General features: G+C 52.0%; 1 protein-coding gene across 16 annotated transcripts in view; it reads right to left on the bottom strand.

Moving 5' to 3' along the window:
- ZNF710 (zinc finger protein 710) overlaps positions 1 to 20,445 on the bottom strand; it is an 84,151-nt gene that overhangs the window by 14,759 nt on the left and 48,947 nt on the right. For 11 of the 16 annotated variants that reach the window (XM_064267128.1, XM_064267129.1, XM_064267134.1 and 8 more), the window contains 2 exons: positions 2,026 to 3,514; positions 1,290 to 1,348 (listed from right to left, as the gene is read on the bottom strand). In XM_064267128.1, the coding sequence (XP_064123198.1) occupies positions 1,290 to 1,348; positions 2,026 to 3,514 (1,548 nt within the window). Of the gene's footprint in view, positions 1 to 1,289; positions 1,349 to 2,025; positions 3,515 to 4,309 lie in introns of all 16 variants that reach the window. The other 5 variants (XM_064267126.1, XM_064267125.1, XM_064267135.1 and 2 more) reach the window with 4 other exon arrangements.

The raw sequence follows: 20,445 nt of genomic DNA, 5'->3' as shown, positions 1-20,445 counted from the left end.
GGCAGACATGTGTCTGTGGTCACGGCTGCTGTCTGACCGCTTGTTTGGTACAAAGTTTTGTATTATAATTTAATGGTTCCCATGTCTGTCTCTTTCTTTTATTGGATAGGGACTCCAGCAGGACAGTGGCTACGCCTTGTGTTTTGTATGCCCACTGGACACACGGTATGTGTGTGACCACTAGGGGGCTCTGCCCTTTGGGAGTTTATTGTGAGTGCATGGTGTGCAAACTTAGGCTGATGATAGGGACATTTTTAATTTCATTAGCCTTTGATTTTTGCTTTCAGTTTTTCTTTACAGTATTATTTATCTTTCAACACTTTGAACTAGTAGAGGAGGAAGATGACAAATATGTAGCATACATGTCATCACTCAGCACTCTGACCCCCTGCAGACGTTAATATGGATCAGAAAACCTTACTGTAGAGCCCAGGTTCAGCTTTAGAATCCTCCTTAACATTACACTCTAGGCAGCTTCTACCAACCTACTGGAGGAGGCACCTGCAATGAAACCTACAAATCACCCCTGCTCTAGCAGAAAATGTTCCCGGGGTGGAGAAAGCTAGATTCTTGGCTTGGCAGGCTGTTGCTTCCCCAGTCTCTGCAGTGTCCACTGCAGGAAAGAAGGACCCAAGTTTGACCTGAAGTATCACTAAGGCCACCACTGAGCATCACTAAGACAGGAAGATATATACACATTTAGCTTTGAAGAATTAACTTGGTTGGATTTGGGCAGAACTTTGAACCGGTTCATGCTGGTTTGAACCCCTGCTGAGAATTGGCCTTCTAACAAGTTCCCAGGCAATGCTAATGCTGCTGGTTAGGGATCCGTTCTGAGAACCACTAGTAGAGCAAACCCAACCCAACCAAACCAAACCAAACCCAACCAAACCAAACCCAACCAAACCAAACCCATTGCCGTGGAGCCGATTCCAACTCATAGCGACCCTACAGGACAGAATAGAACTGCCCCATAGAGTTTCCAAGGAGCTCCTGGTGGATCCAAACTACTGACCTTTTTGTTAGCAGCTGTAGCTCTTAACCACTAACTCCACCAGGGTCTCCACTAGTAGAGCAGTGGTCCTCAAAATTTATTATACGTAAGAATCACCTGGAGGTTTTGCTAAAAGGTAGATTGATTCATTATATCTGGGGTGGAAATGCAAATTCTCAACAGGGGTTCGAACTGGAATGAACCAGCTCGAAGCCCTGGATTTGGGGTGGAAACCATGGGGCAGCCAAGTGCCCAAGTGAGATGTGTGAGGTCTGAGAGGCCTCAGTCCACTTGCCTGGACGTAAGGGCTTCTCGAGGAGGGGATGCTGGCTGGAAGGCAGAGCGGCTAATAGCCTGAAGAGAGAGAGGGGCGTGCAGGGGAGAACAGGTCAAAGGGTCAAGGCTGGGCTCAGGAACATAGTGGATCAGAAAGCGTTGCTCAATCTTCCGTCTCCACAAAACCTTTGTCTAGCTTATCCGTATTCTAGAACTACCTGTGCCTTTCCGTAACAAATACTTTTCCTTATATCTATTCCCTTTTAAAAATTAAATACATTTAGCCTTTTCCTAAAGGGCGATACCTGTGAAGTTCCAGGTTTTGATACACTTTTGTAATTATGTAGGAGCAAAGGGAGCCCTCAATATCTCTGACCATCTCATCCACCTCTCCGTGGCATCCTGGCCTCTCTCTGGCCTCGGTTCTCCTGTCTGTAAAACAGGGAGGTTGGGCTACTTCAGTTATTCTCAAACTGTGTTCCCTGGGTCCTTCAGGGGTTTCTGAAACACTTGATTAAAAAAATGATAAAATAAATGAGGTTTTACTGTTTGAAAAAGTAACTTCAAATTACTATTTTTTTCTAACACTCATCCAAATAAATACGTAGCTATAAAAACCAGCAGTGTTCCTCTGTGTACCACTTACATTATCCTGGGGGCCACCCTTTGAGAAGCAGGGGACGAGACCATGTGGGAGGGGAGGAAACTGGGCAAAGGCCTGGGACGGGGCAACAGCACAGGGCAGGCGGCCTTACCTTGTGGGTGAGCGAGTGTTGCTTGAGGTGGTGGATCTGGCTGAACTCCATGCCGCACTCAGTGCACACGAAGGGCCGCACGTTCTGGTGCTTCAGCATGTGGTTCTGCAGCTGGCTGCGGTAGTGGAAGGACTTGTCGCATTCGAGGCACTGGTAGAGGGTGGGGCCCTGGTGGGAGGCAAGGTGGCGCTTGAGCTGCGTCAGGGTAGAGAAGTCCAGGCCGCACTCGACACAGACGTGGCAGCGGCCACTCTCGTGCTTCACTTCGTGGGCCTTGAGCTCACTGGGGTAGGCGAAGCCACGGCTACAGAAGTGGCAGCTGTAGGGCTTGACCTCCGAGTGCAGCAGCATGTGGCGCTTGAGGTGGCTGGTCTGCGTGAAGGCCTTGTGGCACACCTGGCACTTGTGGGGCCGCGTGCCCTGGTGTGTCAGCAGGTGCGTCTGTAGGTGGCTAGGCTGCTTGAAGAGCTTGCTGCAGTGTGGGCACGAGTGTGGCTTGATGCCATTGTGGCCCAGGATGTGCGTCACCAGGTTGTACTTGGACGTGTAGGACTTCTCGCACATGCGGCACTGCCAACGCTTCTGGCGGTCGCCTGCCTCCACCAGGTAGGAGTCGTCGATCTGCACGTTGATGTCCAGGCGATCCAGCTGGGCCTTCTTGTGGCGCTCCACCGTTGAGCCTGCTGCGTCCGTTTCGAACTCGCCTGCCTCCTGCCACACGAAGCCCTGCTCCGGCTTCACTGGCTCTGGGGATTCCATGGTGGGGGCCTCAGGATCACTCAGGGGGGCCAGGTGGGGCGGCTCGAAACCACACTCAGTAGTCACAGACTCGGCCCCCGGTAGCGCCACGCTGGGCTCGGGGTAGCCATCCTGGGCTGGGTCAGGTAAGTGAGGGTCGTAGGGGGCCACGTCCAGCTCCGGCCGCGGGGTTCGGGGTAGGTGCCGAAGCGTCCGGGGCTTGCGGCTGAAGGCGCTGAGGTCGATCATCTTGACAGCACTGCTCTGCACTAGGGCTTCGCAGCCGCCACTGGCCACCTGGGCGGGGGCCTCTGCTGGGCCTGCCTCCTTGTCATCGCCAGGCACAGATACCTCATATACCTCCTGCTCCTCCTCTTCCTCCACCTTCTCAAACTTAACCTTGGGTACCAGCCGCACAGGGGGCCGTGTCTTCCGCCGGGTGTGCTTCTCAAAGGCAGCCTCCACCTCCAGCACCTCCTCCTCCACTGGCTCCTCCAGGGCCCGCCCATTGCAGGCCAGCTGGTAGACATCAGGGCCCGGTGGCCCAGGCTCCCCCATGGCCGCCCCAGATAACTCAGGCCCCAGGTCTGGGTAGAAGGCCTCGGCGCTTATGGTGGCTCCAAAGAGCTCATTTTCGGAGACCAGGCCCAGCACGGCGGCCTGAGCCAAGGACAGCACCACCACGGCGTCCGTCTGTGTCCCTGAGTCCATGAAGCCCTCCATCCCGCGGCGGCTGGCTAGGAGGGCATTACTGCGGGAGGAGAAGGGGATGTTAATAGTGCCAGTTCAATGCTGCACACCACAGACAGACACACATGCAGCACAGACAGGGCTCAGTTGATTTCGGGTGGGCCTGGGCCTGACATCTTCCTACTGCTGCCTTGGGAACAGGGCACACTTGTAATTACAAGGAGCAATGACACCCTCTGTGTATCTGACCACGTCTCCCCTATCCCCATGGGATCCTTGGTAAGCCCTGCTCCTTGCCAGCCTTAGTCCTCTCATTTGGAAAACAGGGAGAGTAGACTTCTTTGGTGGTTCTCAAACTGTGTTCCTTGGGCCCTTCAGGGGTTCCTCAAAAATTTGATTCAAAATTGTAAGACATACAGATTCTACTATTTTAAAAACCCATATATGTGTGTGTATATACATATATGTATATATATATATGTATGTATGTGTGTATATATATATATATACCACATCCCAAGACACTGGATAGCCTCCCTGGCTTTGCTGCCAAGGTAATTAATTTTGCACAGGCCTTGAGACTGTACAGTGAGGTGTTAAACAACTGTTACCACTTGTGATGGCTTGGCTGTATGAATACTTTTTTTTGTTTTTAAAAATATATTGGGAAAAAAACAAGGCAACATAAAATAAATTAGGTGCTGAGGCTCATCATCAGACGGCAGCTACCACGCATTAGCCCTGAAGCTAAGTGTCTGTGTCTATCACAACAGGTTATTGTTCTTCTTGATTGTCCAGTTAAATATCTACATTTACACCCATAAATTCAAAATCTACAGCTTTTATTCATTTATACCTTGGAGTTCCATGTAAGATCTGATTTGAAGGAAGGGCTTTTGTGACTGCTAGACTGTTTGAGACAACTGCCAAAGGAATGCTAAAACTGACTCCCAGGTTCACTGCCACAGCCTCTGATGTAACCAAACCAAAACCTGCTGCCATCTAGTCAACTCTGTCTCACGGAGACCCCATGTGTGTCAGAGTAGAACTGTGTTCCATAGGGTTTTCAGTGGCAGATTTTTTGGATGTAGATTGCCAGGCCTTTCTTCTGAGGCACCTCTGGGTAGACTGGAACCTCTAACCTTCCAGTTAGCATGAGTTCTTCTAAAAACACTTGTTCAGGTCCAAACCCCCAGGCACAGTGGTGTTTCCCTGCCTATGGGCTCCAGCTGCATCAATGCACACTACTTTCCTAAGTACTCTGTACACCCTCTCCCCACCCTCTCCCCAACCTACTCTTGCTCCTCTTCTCGGCCTCCCAGGCACCCCTCAAGTCCACCTGTTTGCAGGGCCTTCCAGCCCCCAGCCCACCCTCACGAGTCTCCTGGTTTCCCCAGCACTAGGGACCTCCCCCAACCATCGTGCCCAGCCTCAGCTTCAGATAGTCACGACCAGACCCGCCCCCGGCTCTGCGCCTGGCACAAAGGCACTCCAGAGAGGGGAAAAAGATTATTCCTGGGGTGACTCCTGCCTGCCTGGCCTGCTGTCCTGCTACGGCATCTCCTGGGGTCAGGTCCAGCCCTCTGGAAAAGAGGCTTCGTGGTCTTCCTCAGGAAACTTGCTCCCTCTGCCTAGTGCCCTCCTCTCCCGCAGCACAGGGTAGCTTCCCCTTCCTGAGGCCAGCTAAAAATACCCCAGACAGGAATTAGCCTCCTTGAAACAGACACTAAAGATTACACTATTAAGCTTAAAGTAGGGCTCTTGAAGGAAACCTTTGACATGGGGTTCAGAGTCCATCTGGAACAGACCAGACAGGCTAAATCTGCTTCAGAATCCCTGCCTTTTTAACTAAGAGTTGGGCCGCCTGGCCTCAAATCCCGGCTCTGTCACTTACTAGCTTGTGACTAAGCAAAGTCACTTCAAAGACACTTCTGAGCCTCAGTTTCCCCATCTATAAAATAGTTGTTCAGAGCCCTGAGGTCCTAACACAGGTGAAGGGGCTTCGTTACTTACACAGCCCTAACCAAATATAAAGAATCACTGTTACTTGCCTACCTAGATCTTTGGAGGAAACCTCTTCTGATGAAAGCCACAGAGCTGAGAGATCTCTCCGCTTTGGGATCCCAGCTTTTTCCAAAAGCTTCAAGGACTGAGGACAATCACCAGGGACTAAGAACTCATTCATTCAATCATTCGTGCCGCAAATATTTGTTCATAAGTCCCTGTGCTTGGGGATAGCAAGGTGAATAAGGCAGGGTCTCTGTTCTCATGGGGCCCACCACAGCCACCCCTACCCCACGTCCACCAGGCACTGCTGGGTTTTCTGAGCAAGCCCAACCACCCCTTGCGGAAGTCACTCCCTCCAGTCACGGCGGCCTGCCTCTGACGCAGCACCTGGCAGCAGCCCACATGTCTGCTGTGGGTTTGAGCAAACACCGTACTCAGCATTTTCTAGACTTCCCTCAAGGCAGGGCCAGCAAGGAGGAAGAACTAATCATCAATAGTGAAGTCCGTGCAAGGTCCTGGCGCTGGATTCTGAGTGCAAATCCAGAATCTGCCATTTACTGACTGTGTGACCTTGGGCAAGTCCTGCCATGTGCCGAGCCTCAGTTTCCTCATCTGTACAGATGGGGAGAGATGCCTGACTCACAGGGTGGTAATGAGATGTGGCAAGAGTGTCGGGGCCTGCACATTATCACCATGGGGTGAGTGTTAGCGCCCACCCCTGACCTTCCCCTCCTCGGCCCCAATTCCAGGGACACAGAAACACTTAAAACTACACTAGAGATGAGGCGGCAGGAAAGTCAGGCAGCACACACCCATGGGAACTGGAGAACAGGTCCAGTATGGTTCCCTGCAGGGAGGGTAACCATGTAATTTATTGTCCAAATCGGACCTTCCAAGAGTAAAAGCGGCCACTCCTAATGATTGCTCTGGACACCAGGTGCAAATCCAGTCTATTCCCCTACCTCTGGCGAAGCCGCCAGAAAGGCACCTTCCTATAATAGCGGGTGGTTTGGCTTTGGGGCTGAGGAACGCAGAACGTGCTTCAATGACAGGGGCTTGTGCTGGTGTAAAAGGGGATGACCCAGAGGTGCTGACAACTCACCACAAACACAAAGAGGTGGAACAGCTAAGCATCTGATTAGTAAGTGCTCAGCAGGGCCCAGTGAGCCATTTATGTAATCCTAAAAACTGATTGGTTTAAAGTCAGGAATGTCGTGCTTCAGGGTTGTATCCTTTCACCATACCTATTCAATCTGTACGCTGAGCAAATAATCTGAGAAGCTGGATTATCATGAAGAAGAACGGGGCATCAGGATTGGAGGAAGACTCATTAACAACCTGCGTTATACAGATGATACAACCTTGCTTGCTGAAAGTGAAGAGGACTTGAAGCACTTACTGGTGAAGATCAAAGACCACAGCCTTCAGTATGGATTGTACCTCAACATAAAGAAAACAAAAATCCTCACAACTGGACCAATGAGCAACATCATGGTAAACGGAGAAAAGATTGAAGTTGTCAAGGATTTCATTTTACTTGGATCCACAATCAACAGCCATGGAAGCAGCAGTCAAGAAATCAAAAGACGCATCGCATTGGGCAAATCTGCTGGAAAGGGCCTCTTTAAAGCGTTGAAGAGCAAAGATGTCACCTTGAAGAGTAAGGTGTGCCTGACCCAAGCCATGGTATTTTCAATCGCATCATATGCATGTGAAAGCTGGACAGTGAATAAGGACAACCAAAGAATTAATACCTTTGAATTGTGCTGTTGGTGAAGAATACTGAATATACCACGGACTGCCAAAAGAACGGACAAATCTGTCTTGGAAGAAGTACAACCAGAATGCTCCTTAGAAGCTAGGATGGCGAGACTGCGTCTTCCATACTTTGGACATGTTGTCAGGAGGGATCAGTCCCTGGAGAAGGACGCCATGCTTGGCAAAGTAAAGGGTCAGCGGAAAAGAGGAAGACCCTCAACGAGGTGGATTGACACAGTGGCTGCAACAATGAGCTCAAGCATGACAACGATTTTAAGGATGGCGCAGGACTGGGCAGTGTTTCGTTCTGTTGTGCATAATAAGGTCGCTATGAGTCGGAACCAACTCGACAGCCCCTAACAACAACAACAAAAACAATTCTGTGGGGGCTGGTGTGTTTCCAGGGCCAAGAAATGTGCTCAAGATTGCCCAGTTAATTGGGCAGAGCTGGGTTCTGGCTGGCTGAGGTCTGTCTGGCCCTACAGTCAGCCCCCTCTGAGCTCCATATCTCCATCCCTGTTCCTTTGGGCTCTGCAACCTGGGAGCTGTGTCTCGTCTCCACTCCCAGGGCTGCTCTACTGACCTCGAGGTTATGAGGAGCCAGTGGGAACCCATGAGCAAGCTCTGGGCAGCTCAAGCGTGAAGCTTCAGGCTGGCTCCCGGCTGGCTGGTCAGGGCCACAGGCAGACCTAGGGAACTGGGGCCTCTCATTGGTGTCCACTAAGACCTCTTCCTGGAAGCCTTCGCGGCCACACCTGGCCTGTCAGGCCCCTGCTTTCCCTCCTACTGGATGGATACTTGCCCAGCTACAACACACAGGGCCCCGTAAGTGCATGTTTAATGGAACTTATGAGGCCTGGGCTGGGCCCTGTATCCACCTATTTGCCCTCTTCACAGCAGAGCATGGTTCTGAGGCAGCCCAGTGGGCTGTGTGTACGTATGTTTATTGAGACAGAGGCAGAGAGAAAGAAAGATGATGGCAGGAATCTAATTTACCTGCATTTCCCATGCTTGTGTGAGTAGTGGGAGGCTGGGGGCTCTGTAACCTGGTATCATTATTCCTCCACCTCCTGAGCCATCTTTCTGGTCCACCCCCCACCCCCTTCATTCTCACACCCTACAACCCTGGGGCTTCCCAGGGCAGGAGAAGGACCTGCCAGGTGTGCACTACATGTGTACCAGGGCTGCCCAAACCCATGGGCCGCAGGTGGCACTTCCTCCTCAGGGCAGGGCCTCTCCCCGCCTGTGCTGAGGGCGCAGAACAAAAGCTCTCCAGTGACCAAGAGAACAGGCAGCTCAGGCTCCTGGTGCCCTGGGCTCCCCCACCTGCTCGACCAGGGTGATGACGGGGCCCCGTCAGTGGGGGGTGCAACACTCCTCCCACCAGGGCCCCTTGGTCCCCTAAGCCTACCCACACTGAGCCAAGAGAATGTAAATGTTAGAGGCGGGGAAATAGAGGAAAAGGGTAGCTGCCTGATTATAGTTTAAAGACTTGTGCTGGGAGCTGGGAGTGGGGGAAGGGAAGCCACAGCAGAGAGAAAGAGAGAGGGAGAGAGAGAGAAGAGGAATGAACAGACAGGGAGGTGGGGAGCCTGATTGAGCAGGGGGTGGGAGGGAAAGAGGCTGTGGAGGCCAAGAAACAAAGGCAGGGGGAAGGGAAGGAGAGGAGTGAAGAGAAAGGGAGGGAGGGGACTTGGCCATTTACACTGGAAGCCTAAGATAGGCCCAGTTTCCCAGCTTATCATCAACCCTCCCACACTCAGGCCTGAGGGTCAGGCTGCCTCTGGGAACAGATGTCAGTGTCCTCCTCCAATGCCCAGCAGGAGGCTCTCCCCACCCACATGGGGACCCAGGCCTCCCACTGTTGTTCCCTGTATTGCCTCATTAGTTCCTCCATCCTACTATGGTTCCTGTAAACAGCCTTGTGAGAGAATTAATGAACGACTTGCTGTGTGACCCTCAGGGTCTCTGCTTCCTTATCTGTAAAATGGGCACAAGAGCCTCTTGAGGGCTGGATACTTTTCTAGGAGCAGGGGAGAGTCCCAGTAACAGTGGTGAGCAGAAGGCTGCAAGGGGGTGGCTCAGGGTGGCTGGTGTCCCCTGGGACAGAGATGGTGAGGCAGAGCACGATAGAAGGCACCCAAGGTCTGGTCTGGCTTGTGGCTAGTGAGACAGGAGTCTGGGGGCTTAAAAGGCCTGCCTAGGGAAGGCCCATCAGAGCAAGAGAGGAGGGTCTCTCCTGGGTTTGGCATTCAAGCCCTCCAAGACCTGGCTCTGGCTTCCCTTTCTAGCCTCTGTTGCCAGCTGTTCTCTTAGGGACAGTGGCTCTGTGCCCTTTGCCCCTGGAGACCCTAAACCACACTCCAGAGAGGCTGATCCTGGGGTGTGGCAGGACAGGGAACTGAGCCTGGAATGGAGAAAAGTCCCAGTCTGTAAAAACCTTCAGGGAACTCAATAGCGAAACCACCTCCTTTGTTTCCTCTGTCTTCCTCCTGACAGGAGACTGAGAGGTAAACTCTGCTCACATCTCCAGAAAGGAGGAGGAAGAGGAAGCGAAAGCCAGGAAACTTGTGCAAACCTTGGGCTCCTTGCCACAGTCTCACTTCTGCCCAGGCCACAAGGCCTCCACTCAGCAGCCCAGGGGCCCAGCAGGTGCAGGCTGCCTCCTGGGGCTGGAGGCCGGAGGGTGGCCTGGGGGAAGTGTGTGCCTCTCTTCCTTATAGGACTCGTCTCTGCCTCAGGTTCCCCTTTTCTCTGTGGACAGACTGGCTGAACCCTGACTCCAGAGGTCAGAGTGGCTGGGCCACCACCAACCTGCAAAGCACATAAAATGATCACTGTGTCCTGCTCCTTTTTATAGATAGGAAACTGAGGCCCAGAGATGGCTGACCCAGGTCACACAGCAAGATGGTGCGGAAGCAAGGACTAGAATGCAAGTTTCTGGCCCATGATCCCACTGACAGCCCCTGTAGGATGAAGTGCCCATGCTTAGCTTGCTGCCGAAGGCTGTCCCCAGCCAGGCCCCATCTGACCCTCCATCAGCGTTCTTGTCTCTCTGTCTCTCGTTCCGCATGTCCACTCAGTTCTCTGCACACTGCTGGTTCCCACCGCAGGGCGTTTACATGGGCTGACTCCGCTGCTAGGACTACCCTTCTTTCCCCCCGGGAGAATTTCTCCTCATCTTTTAGGATTCAGTGCAGGCACTGCCTCCCTGGGAAGCCTTCCTCAGCCTGTGGGGTGGGGACAGAGCCCTCTTCCGCACCTGACAACACGATGCTGGTTCACAACTGTGTCTACTTATGGGTGCCTCCCCCATCAGACAGACTGCGCCTTGGGGACAGTGAGTGCAGGGAAACAGAGCCCAGCAGGGGAGCAGCTTGAGAGAAAGATACCACCTTGGGGGCCTGCTAAATCAGGGCCTGTGGGGAAAAGAGGATGGGAAAGAAGCTGATACTGTCACCAAGAGACCTCGAGTGAATGAATGAATGGGGCTAGACGGAAAGCCCTTGCTTTGCTCTCCTTAACCTCAGAGCGGTTCTGCGTCCTCCCCAGGGGTCGCCTCCAGGCTGCACAGAGAAAGGCTTTGTTCTGGGCCAGTCCCCAGGAGCGCAGGCCTATGAGGCCAGCTCTAAGCTCCTTCCCCTGGGAAAGCTTCAGCCTCACCCTCACAGGCAGGGCAGTCCCTCCCACAGACCTGTGACAGCAAGGCCTGTTCTGAAAGTCTCCCCGCCTCCCAGACGACAGAGACCCTGGTCCCACAGGGTTCCAGAACTGGCATCATTCAATTACAGTACCAATATCTGGGCTTCACCCCAGACCAGTTAAATCAGAATCTCTGGATATGGGACCTCGTTATGGGTTGATTCATACCTCCAAAAAGATATGCCAAGTTCCTAACCCCCAGTACCTGTGAAGGTGACCTTACAGGGAAATAGCATCTTTGCAGATATAATCAGTTAAGTTAATATGAGGTCATACTGGAGTAGGGTGGGACCTAATCAAACGTGACTGGTGTCCTTACAAAAAAAGAAGAGGCACAGAGATAGACACAGAGGGAAGGGGCTGTGTGAAGATGGAGGCAGAGACTGGAGTGATGCTGCCACAAGCCAAGCAACACCTGGGACCACCAGAAGCTAGAAGAGGCAAGGAAGGATCCTCTCCTAGAGCCTTCAGCTGGAGCATGGCTCTGCTGACATCTTGATCTCAGACACTGGCCTCCAGAACTGTAAGAGAATAACTCTGTTGTTTTAAGCTGCCCACTTGGTGGTGCTTTGTTAGAGCAGCCCTAGGACACTACTACAGGCTTGGGCATTTGTATGTTCTAGAAGCTTCTCAGATGGTTTTAATTCTCCAAGTCAATTAGTAACAGCTGATGAGGATGCTTAAATTAAAGTGACCTGTGACAGCCCACCCAGGCGTGCTCCTTCCTCATTCTTCTCCCAGGGCTACTGCCCAAACCCAGCCCCTGGGCAGCCACCTGTAACACACCTGTCCCCACCCCATCCCAGGTGTCTTACCAAGGACAGGTCACACAGTAGGGGACCCTGGGCCTATGTCCTGCTCCTCCCCATCCCTCAGTGAACTTAGGCAAATGGGTTCCTCTCTTGGAAATGAGGTATACATCAAGCCTCATGCCATCAACCACAGGAGCAGATGTCCAAAGAAAATGCAAAGGTGGGCCACGAGCTGGAGCTGGGCCACACCACCAGGGGACAGGAACCTTGAGTAAGCTGGGAGGCTGACCCTTTGAGGAGGAGGGAGCCTGCAGTCCAGGAAGCAAAGCCCTAGCAGGACACAGACTGAGATACCATATGGAAAGCCTGAGGGGCCCTGAGGCTATGCAGATTCCCCATGGTGCCTGGGTCCTGCTCCTAGACTGGGGACTCTCACTGATGACCAGTCCCCTTGGTCCCGAGGCAAGTTGGGTGGGTATCTGATTCTTGCCTGTCAATGGGGTGTCTGCTGCACAAATTGCCCTCAGAGCTGCGTAAGAAGGGTTTGGTGGCTTTCCCTTGATGCTAAGTATGGTAGGATGCGGTGTCTCTGATCTCAAGTCATCAGGCCCCAGAAGCCATGGTCCATGGGTCCTCCTGCCTGGCCACTCACATGCCTACTGAGCATATGTGTCCTTCTTTTCTGAGAGGGAGGACAGCTTGGCTGTCTCACGAAGGACAGTGGCCTCCCGGTAGGCCCTTCCCCCTTGGCCACTTTGGCCTCGGGCCCTCTAGGCTGGTCTTGCAATATTACATCAGCAGAGCTGGAAGGAACTTTGGGGTCCCTCCTGTGCAACACTCTCATTTTACAGATGTGGAAACAGGTACCAATGTCCCCATCCCACGATGGGAACTAACCTGAGAGCTTGAGTCCCAGTGAAGTTTTCTTCCATTCACGGCAAACATTGTGGCCACCCCCACATACTCAGGCTTCCCCACCAAGGGGTTGACCCTCAACAGTCTGGAGGCTGTAGAGAATTGCGGTGGTGTGAGGGAGCCAAGGATTTCCACTGTCCAACCCACCTTCAGTTCAGTTGCCATCAAGTCGACTTCGATTCGTAACAACCCTGTGTGTGTCAGAGTAGAACTGTGCTCCATAGGGTTTTCAATGGCTGATTTTCTGAAAGCAGATTGCCAGGCCTTTCTGGGTAGGCTCCAATCTCCAACATTTCAGTTCGCAGCTGAGCAGTTAGCTTTTTGCCCCACCCAGGGAATATTCAACCCACCTGCAGGAAGTATTTTGAGCTCTCAGGAGTTCTGCCTCATAGGTGCCCTTTGTCCTCCAATGATAAAGAGTGAAGACCAAGGGGCAGAGAGATCCAGAGCAAGCCTTGTGCTCACATGTACCCATTGGTCATGACATCCTACCCTGCTCACAACCCCACAGTCGCTTCCCACTGCTCTTGCAATCAAGTCCAAACATTGCACCAAGGACCCATAAAAAACATTGCTTGGCTGGTCTCTGCCAACTTCAACTTCATAGCACAAGTGCTTGTCCCTTCACTCATCACCCCCCAGCCACACAGGCTTTCTTTCATTTCCTTCAATTATTCTTTGTCTGCATGTGGCCTTTTCATATGCTGTTCCCTGTGCCCAAATGTTCTTCTTTGTTCCTTATCCTTCTGCTTTCCACTCGGGCATCACCTCCTCAGGAAGCCTTCCCTGATCCTCCCAAACAGGTCTGTTCCCCTGAGTTCTAAGCAATTTGAAGTTTTATACTTTTCCTGCCAGGTCCTTATGGCAATGCTTAATGATATATTTATTTGTACAATTACTCGGCAATTTGTACAATTACCTGGCATCCCAGTTAGCGATCTTGTCTGTTTGCTCACCATAGCATCCCTAGCAGAGTACATATAGAAGGAACCATTGCCCTTTTGAAAATACCCATGTTCAAGTGCAAAGAAAAAAAAAAAAGGTCCCTTGCTGAGCCCAGCCTTTGGAAAGCAGCCAGGTGGAAACCCCTGAATCTGGACTTCCTTTCTCTGAGCTTCAGGACCAGTTCCTCTTCCCAGGACCCCATGTTTCTGGGAGGCTCCACATCTTTCCTCTAATTCCGGAAACAAAAAAGCACTACTGTCCTCCAAACAAGTATACAATGCTGGGCCCAAAGATCACCAGCTTAAAGTAACAGAAACAAAAAACAAAAAACTTCGGCTCACAAGTTCAGGGGACAGAGATAAGAATCCCAAGTGAAGGAACACAAGCATTTATTGGCCTTGAACTTTGTCAGGCCCAGGGACGAACACATGCTGCCTCTGGGAGGCCCTCTGGGGTGGGGAGTACCATTCCTATCTAGAATGTGGAAACTGAGCTTGGAGAGGCTGCCACTCTTTCCACCCCATCAGCCCTTGGCAGGGATGAACTTTCTGGGCCAGGTCTTCTTCCCCGGTCAGCCTCAGTTTCCCCACACTGCGGTCTGATTGAGACTGAGAGCCCCTCATGGCTTCCCTTCCTCCTCCCCAGCCTCCAGTCTCAGGCCCCTCCCACATGCACCCTCCACCAGCCTTCTCCATCCCATCTTCCTCTCCCTTCATTCCTCCCCTCCTTCCGTTTCCCTGGCAACCCCTTCCTCCGCTCTGCATCTCAGTCCTGCACTCCCGTCTCATCTCTTTCTTTTCTATTTCATCTCTCCCCTCATTGCAGTGTAGAGTCCAAATCCCCCGTCCTTTGCTTTTGGTCTCTCACTCCCTTTTACTCTACTTTTATCTCTGTCAATGTTCTCTTGTCATCTCAGGGTGACATTTATTTATCTCTTGCTTTAAAAAAAAAAAGAAAGGAGGGAAAAGAAACCCCATTCCCTGACCCCCAGATTCCCCAGTCCAGTCCCAGCCTCCTTCTCTCGGGCCGTCTCTAAGGGTCAGACATCCCGCAGTGGTCAGGAGGAAAGGGGCAGATTCCAGAACAGACTCCCCACCTCCACAATGAATCTTCTCTAGTTATGCCTCACCTGTGGGAGGAAGGAAGAAAAGGCAAAGGTGGGAAGGGTCCAGGAGGTGAGAGCTTACTGGGAGGAAGTGCACCCTAGGGAATCTGGCTGTGTTTCCCAGGCTGTGGACAGGGTTTGCCAGAGGCCCCTCAGGATGACGGAGCAAGGGCAGGGACCTAGAGCATGGGGGAAGCCAGGCCTAGAAATCCCATGCAATCCGCCGAGGCAGGAATTCACTGCTGCCTAGGAAACCCTAGTCTTACCCTGCCCCACCCTCCCTCACCTTGGGTGAATGGGACCAAGGGCCTGGCTGTGTAGTGGAGTATCGTGGATGCTCAACGTACACATTCCAAACACAATGGTGAGATTAATCAATTCTTCAAATTCACTCTTTACCGTGACCCTGAATTGCCTCTGAGAGAAGGAAGCACCCCCTCCGGGTTCTCCCACTCATGTCACCTTAGCCTCTAGAGTTTCAGGCAGAACTGAGGGCATCAGCTCTTTTCAATTTCTTTTCAGCTACTAGAATGCTCCTTAGAAGTGAGGATGGCAAAACTTTGGCTCGCTTATTTTGGACACTTCACTAGTAAAGACCAATTGCTAGAAAATGACATCATGTTTGGTAGCAGGTCAGTGAAAACGAGGAAATCCCTAAAAGAGAAAGATTGGCACAATAGTCAAAACAATAGACTCAACCATACCAACAATTGTGAAAATGGTGCAGGATCAGACAGCGTTTTGTTCTGTCACACACGGGGTCGCCATGAGTCGAAGCCAACTTGATAGCAACTAACAACATCCACCACCATTTACTGAGCTCGTTTTATGGACCAGGCACATGCTACAAACTATCCTAGGGAGATGAGCATTTTTATTTTCATTTTACAGGTGAGGAAACTGAGGCTTGGAGAAGCTCAGTTGCTTGTCCAAGCCAGTCAGTAAGAGGCCGGCCTTCCCTCAGTTACTCCCCTTCTTCCTGTGTTCCGAGGAACGGAAGGTCACATCAAGCTCTGGCCCAGCCTCCTAAACCCTTGGTTTCTACATTTCTGTGTTTAATCTGCTGTGATCAGAAAAAACAGGAAAAACAAAGGCCCGGGAACACTTCGCACAGAAAATAAAGCAAGCCGGTTATGGCCGTGGCCCGAGTCTCAAACTGACATGGGCTTGTGGAAAATGGCAACAAGTCCCCTGAGAAGGTCACATGAAGGAGAATAAATGTCCCCTGGGTCTTGGGGAGCCCCACAGCCTGTGTGAGCCTGAAGGGCATCGGGCAGCGGCAAGGCTGCCAGATGGCTCTCATTCTGCTCCCATAGGAGAGAGGGAGGTGCAGCTGGGGCCTGGGACCCCTGAGACAGCTTACCCTGGGCTGGGGAAGGGGTAGAGAGTAAGGCAAAGCCTGGCCCCTGGGCTGCAGAAGCTGAGGATGGTCTCCTCTGGCCAAGCCCCCTTTGTCAGTGCAAAGCTGCACCAGGCTACAGGTGGGACCTTGGTCATTTTGCAAAGAGACATGGGCACTGTGCTGCACTCTTTTCAGACACCTGTGGTCTGAGAACGGTCTGGGACCCCTCTGCTTGCTGCCACCTGTTTCCTCCATAATCCTGCTGTTTGTACAGAGCCCATTCACTCTCTGCCAACCCTCTCCCTCTTCTGTCCCATCAGCCAGGCCTGCGAGCTGCGCAGCTCCCGAGTGGCCTACCCTCAAGTGTCTCCAAACATCTGTCTATAGCTACGGAACTTTGCCAGGCCAGAAGGAGGCCGTGGTATCAGTGGCCCCCTCAGTCCTGGGGTCCAAAGGTCCTGCTGGAGTGGCTGTCGGGTCTACCTTGTTGGGTGCAGGTGGCAGGGACCTGCCCCCAGGATGCAGCAAGTCCCAGGGCAGAATGCCTGAGCCTCCAGAGGTGCCAAAGACACTGCAGCTCTGCTTCCTCTATGACAGGCTGGCTCAGCACCTCCAGGGCCCAGGGGCAGGGCCTGGGGGAAAGGACAGAGAGCAGCAGCAATGGGGGGGAAACCAGGAAGGCCAGCTGCTCACTCTGCAGCGTGAATTGAAGGGAGAGGAACCCGGGCTTCCAGGTGTGTTTCCCACCCCCACTCCAATCTCTCTGGGACTCAGTCGTCTTTTCTGTAAAACGGGAATAGAGTGATAGAAAAAGGCTTGACCACGTATTGAGCCTTTCTTTATGCCAGGCATTGCACCTGATGAAATCATGTAATAAAGCATGTAATCTCAATAACAAAATCCATTTTCCAGAGGAGGAAACCAAGCCACAGAGGAACCGAATAACTTGCCCGATGCCACCAGATACAAGAGAGAATAAGTGGGAGTTTTGGTTTCATTCTTTCTCGGGTCTCAGTGAAATGCCTGTGCATTTCATTTAGATCAAGGAGATAAATAATGCCTTTCGTAACAAGGCTAGTGCATGGTGAGGACTCAACTGATGATGCTGAACAGGTTTCTGCAGAGCTTCCAGACTAGGAAGAAAGGCCTGGCAATCTACTTCCATAAATCAGCCCATGAAAACCCTGTGATCCCAATGGTCCAGTCTATAACTGGTCCTGGGAATGCCGTAGGACTGGACAGTGTTACATTCCGTTGTGCGGGGGGTCACCAAGAGTTAAGGGCCAACTCAAAGGCACCTAACAACACAATAACACTGCTGTTGGTACACTGTCCTCATCCACCCGTGGGCCCGGTGGGTGCTGGCTGCCGGTGGGTCATGAAGACGTGTACTTTCAGGAATGGCTGGAGTGACAAGATTAAGAATCACGAAACAGGAGTGCAAAATATAGGACGGGAATTAAACACTACATGTGTCGGGCACTGCAGAAGGACAAAATAGCTTTGTCTTTTTAAACTTAAGGAGCATTCTTCCATGTCCACTGGTGCTTTGGGAGCAATAGAGCACCGTGACTCAGTGACTCAACAGGGGCTGCACAGTCAGGCTGCTGAGTCTACACTGGCCCCGTTACTCACACGTCACTTGTATGCCTCAGTCTCCCCATCTGGAACGTGGGGACAATGGTTCCTACTCCCTAGAGTTGTTAGGTTTAACTGAGACCATTAGCCCAATGAGAACGATCCGCAGTGTTCAGCACACAAAGGCTGGGCAGAGGGGTCCAGGAGGCCTAGGAGGAGAGAAACTGGTTAGGACCCCCTCTTCCAACAAGACCCAGCTGGAGTTGATGAAAACCTGTCCCAGGCTGGAGAAGCTAAGGGAACAGAGAGGGAAGCGGGCCACAGAAGGTGCCACATACAAGGCGGGTGGCCTGGACCCAGAACTCACTCTCCTCTGTCCTCACAGCAGCCAGCGTGAGTCATCCCTGGCCTCCATCCCAGCCGAGCCCCCAGTGGTGGCCGCCTCCCGAAGCTGATGCTGTAATCAACATTTATTTTGCAGTCACCCACACACCCAACACGAGTACAGATTGATGCCAGGAGAAGAGTCAAGAATGCTCCTCTCATTCACGTAATGCCTCCATCTATCTCCTGGTGGGAGGGACAGCTGGCGAACGTTCAGGCTGATCGTGTACACAAGCTGACATCAACATGCGCAGCCGGCCACACAGGCTATAATCAGAAGTAAGCGGGAGTAGCGAGCAAATCCATTCTTTCTGTAGTCACCCCTCAAACAGTTCTTTCATAGAGTGAGCTCAGGGTAGGACCCACGCGAAGGGTGGGAGCCTGTGGATATGTGCTCCAGGACCTCACAGTCTGGCTGGGGGAGAAATGCACGCAAAGGAAAAGCCCACAATGTAGTTGTGATGAGAGGCTCCAGGGAGAGCATACTGGGTCTGGGGAACAGTGACCCAGGATGGGGGTGTCGGAACCACATGAGGGGGATGTCAGAGCTCCGTGATAAGGGTGTTGGAGCCACTTGACGGGGAGTATAGGTGCCACATGACGGGGTCCTTGGAGCCAGGCACTGGCCAGGGTCTGTACATGGCCAGGAGTTAACAGATTAGGAGGCAAAGGGGGCCTTTTGGCTGCAGCCTGGAGGAGGTCTGGAGGGCAGAGACAGGAAAATGGAGCAAGTGGGTGGGGAGGGGCAGAAAGAGAAAAGGCTGAGGTTCCCAAACTGGGAAAAACAGTGGGAAAGGCAGAGACCTAGGGGTTGGGAGGCACGAACACTTAGGGGGAAGATGAGGCCAAAATTCACATGTTGTTGTGACCCAAGTGCTACAATGGCTTTAGTGGAGGTGACAATTATAAAATAAGCAAATGCCTGTCCTTCACTAGGGTCTGGATTCCGCAGGGCTCTCCCCACTGTGAGGACTGCCTGTGTCTGTGCCCCTCAGGGCAGGCCAGGGAGCGAAGGGTGGGGTTCTCCAGTAGGAGACTCTGGATCAGCTTGACCACTTCTTGGCTGTGTGGCCTTGGGCAAGTCCCTTCATTTCTCACAGCCTCAGTTTCCACAACTGTAAAATGGGGATAACAAGAGGGATAGTAAAAAACAAAACCAAACCCATTGCCATCAAGTGGATTCCGACTCATAACAACCCTATAGAACAGACACAGAGTTTCCAAGGAGCGCCTGGTGGATTTAAACTGCCAACCTGTTTTGGTTAGCAGCTGTAGCACTTAACCACTACCACACCAGGATTTCCAACAGGATGGTGGGGGAGATCAAATAACATAATTTGAGTGAAAGTACCTGGCATGGGGGTTGTCATTTGATAAATGGTAATTTCTTGCCTCTACCATAGATAGGCACTGGGTTTTTTTTTTTTAACCATAGATAGTAATTTATGTACACACACAATATGAATCACCTGGGGCCACAAAAATTTGGCATATTCTTTTGTAATGAAAAATATCTGTAGTAAATACCATGTAGGAGTGTTGAAAGGTTGAAGATTTGGAAAAAGCAGCTGCTATTTTGAGGTGGGGGGAGGAAAGTAACCAAATCTGGTAGAAGGGTAGAGATGCTGGAAATGAATCTGGTCTCCTGGAAGGTTCTAGCTCAAGTTTTTGTCTCACACGAGAGCCCCTGGGCTGCCAGGGGATGGGTGCTCATGTGCCCCCAGTGCCTGTGGGTCTGTGAGCACCCTTGGGTCCCAGGACGCAGAGTGGAGAAGGGGCCTACAGAAGCCCTCATCACAAATGCTGTCTCCTTTTTGAAATTTCACAACTCATCAAGGCTGACAAAGTACTGGTCTGTAAGGATTAGAAATAATAATTAAAAACACAGATTGTTTGAGAAGCACTGGTTCAGAGCCCAGACTCTGCTGTCTGAAGCCTTTGTTCAAATCCCGCCTCTACTACTTCCCAAAGGTATGGTGGTCTCCTCCTATTAAACGAGGGTGGTACTGCGAGCTCCTGCCTTACTGGAGGATTAAACACAGTAAAATATGTAAAGTGCTGAGAGTGAACCTGGCAAGCCTGTGTTTCTACTGTTACCAGTACCAGTAACTCACCTGGGGCTGCACAGGTAGTTACCGGAGTCCGTATATCCGTCTCTGACTTCTTGATGCCAATTCCGGTGAATGACCACTAGGCCCCTTGCCATCCCAGAAACTGGGGCCCAGGATACATGCCTGCCTCTACAGCCTGTGCACAGATCCAGACCCTGTGCCTCTGCTTGTGGCCTTCACGCTTGGAATGAGGTACCCCAGCCTCAGCCAGCTTCTCCCCTCTCATCTCCAGGCCAGGCAGCTAGGGGTGCACCTTAATGGGGTGTCAGGAGATGTTGCTGTCCAAACCGGAAAAACCTGACTGCCAGCCAGCTGCCCTGGCAGGCTCCTTCAGGGTTTGCAGGTGGCTTCTGGCCAAGCCGTGGGGTGTTCTGAGAAGAGCAGAGGGGCCCT

Source organism: Loxodonta africana, chromosome 13 (genome assembly GCF_030014295.1).
Source record: "Loxodonta africana isolate mLoxAfr1 chromosome 13, mLoxAfr1.hap2, whole genome shotgun sequence".
NCBI classification, from domain to species: domain Eukaryota; kingdom Metazoa; phylum Chordata; class Mammalia; order Proboscidea; family Elephantidae; genus Loxodonta; species Loxodonta africana.
This window is presented reverse-complemented; position numbering and strand designations above follow the sequence as displayed.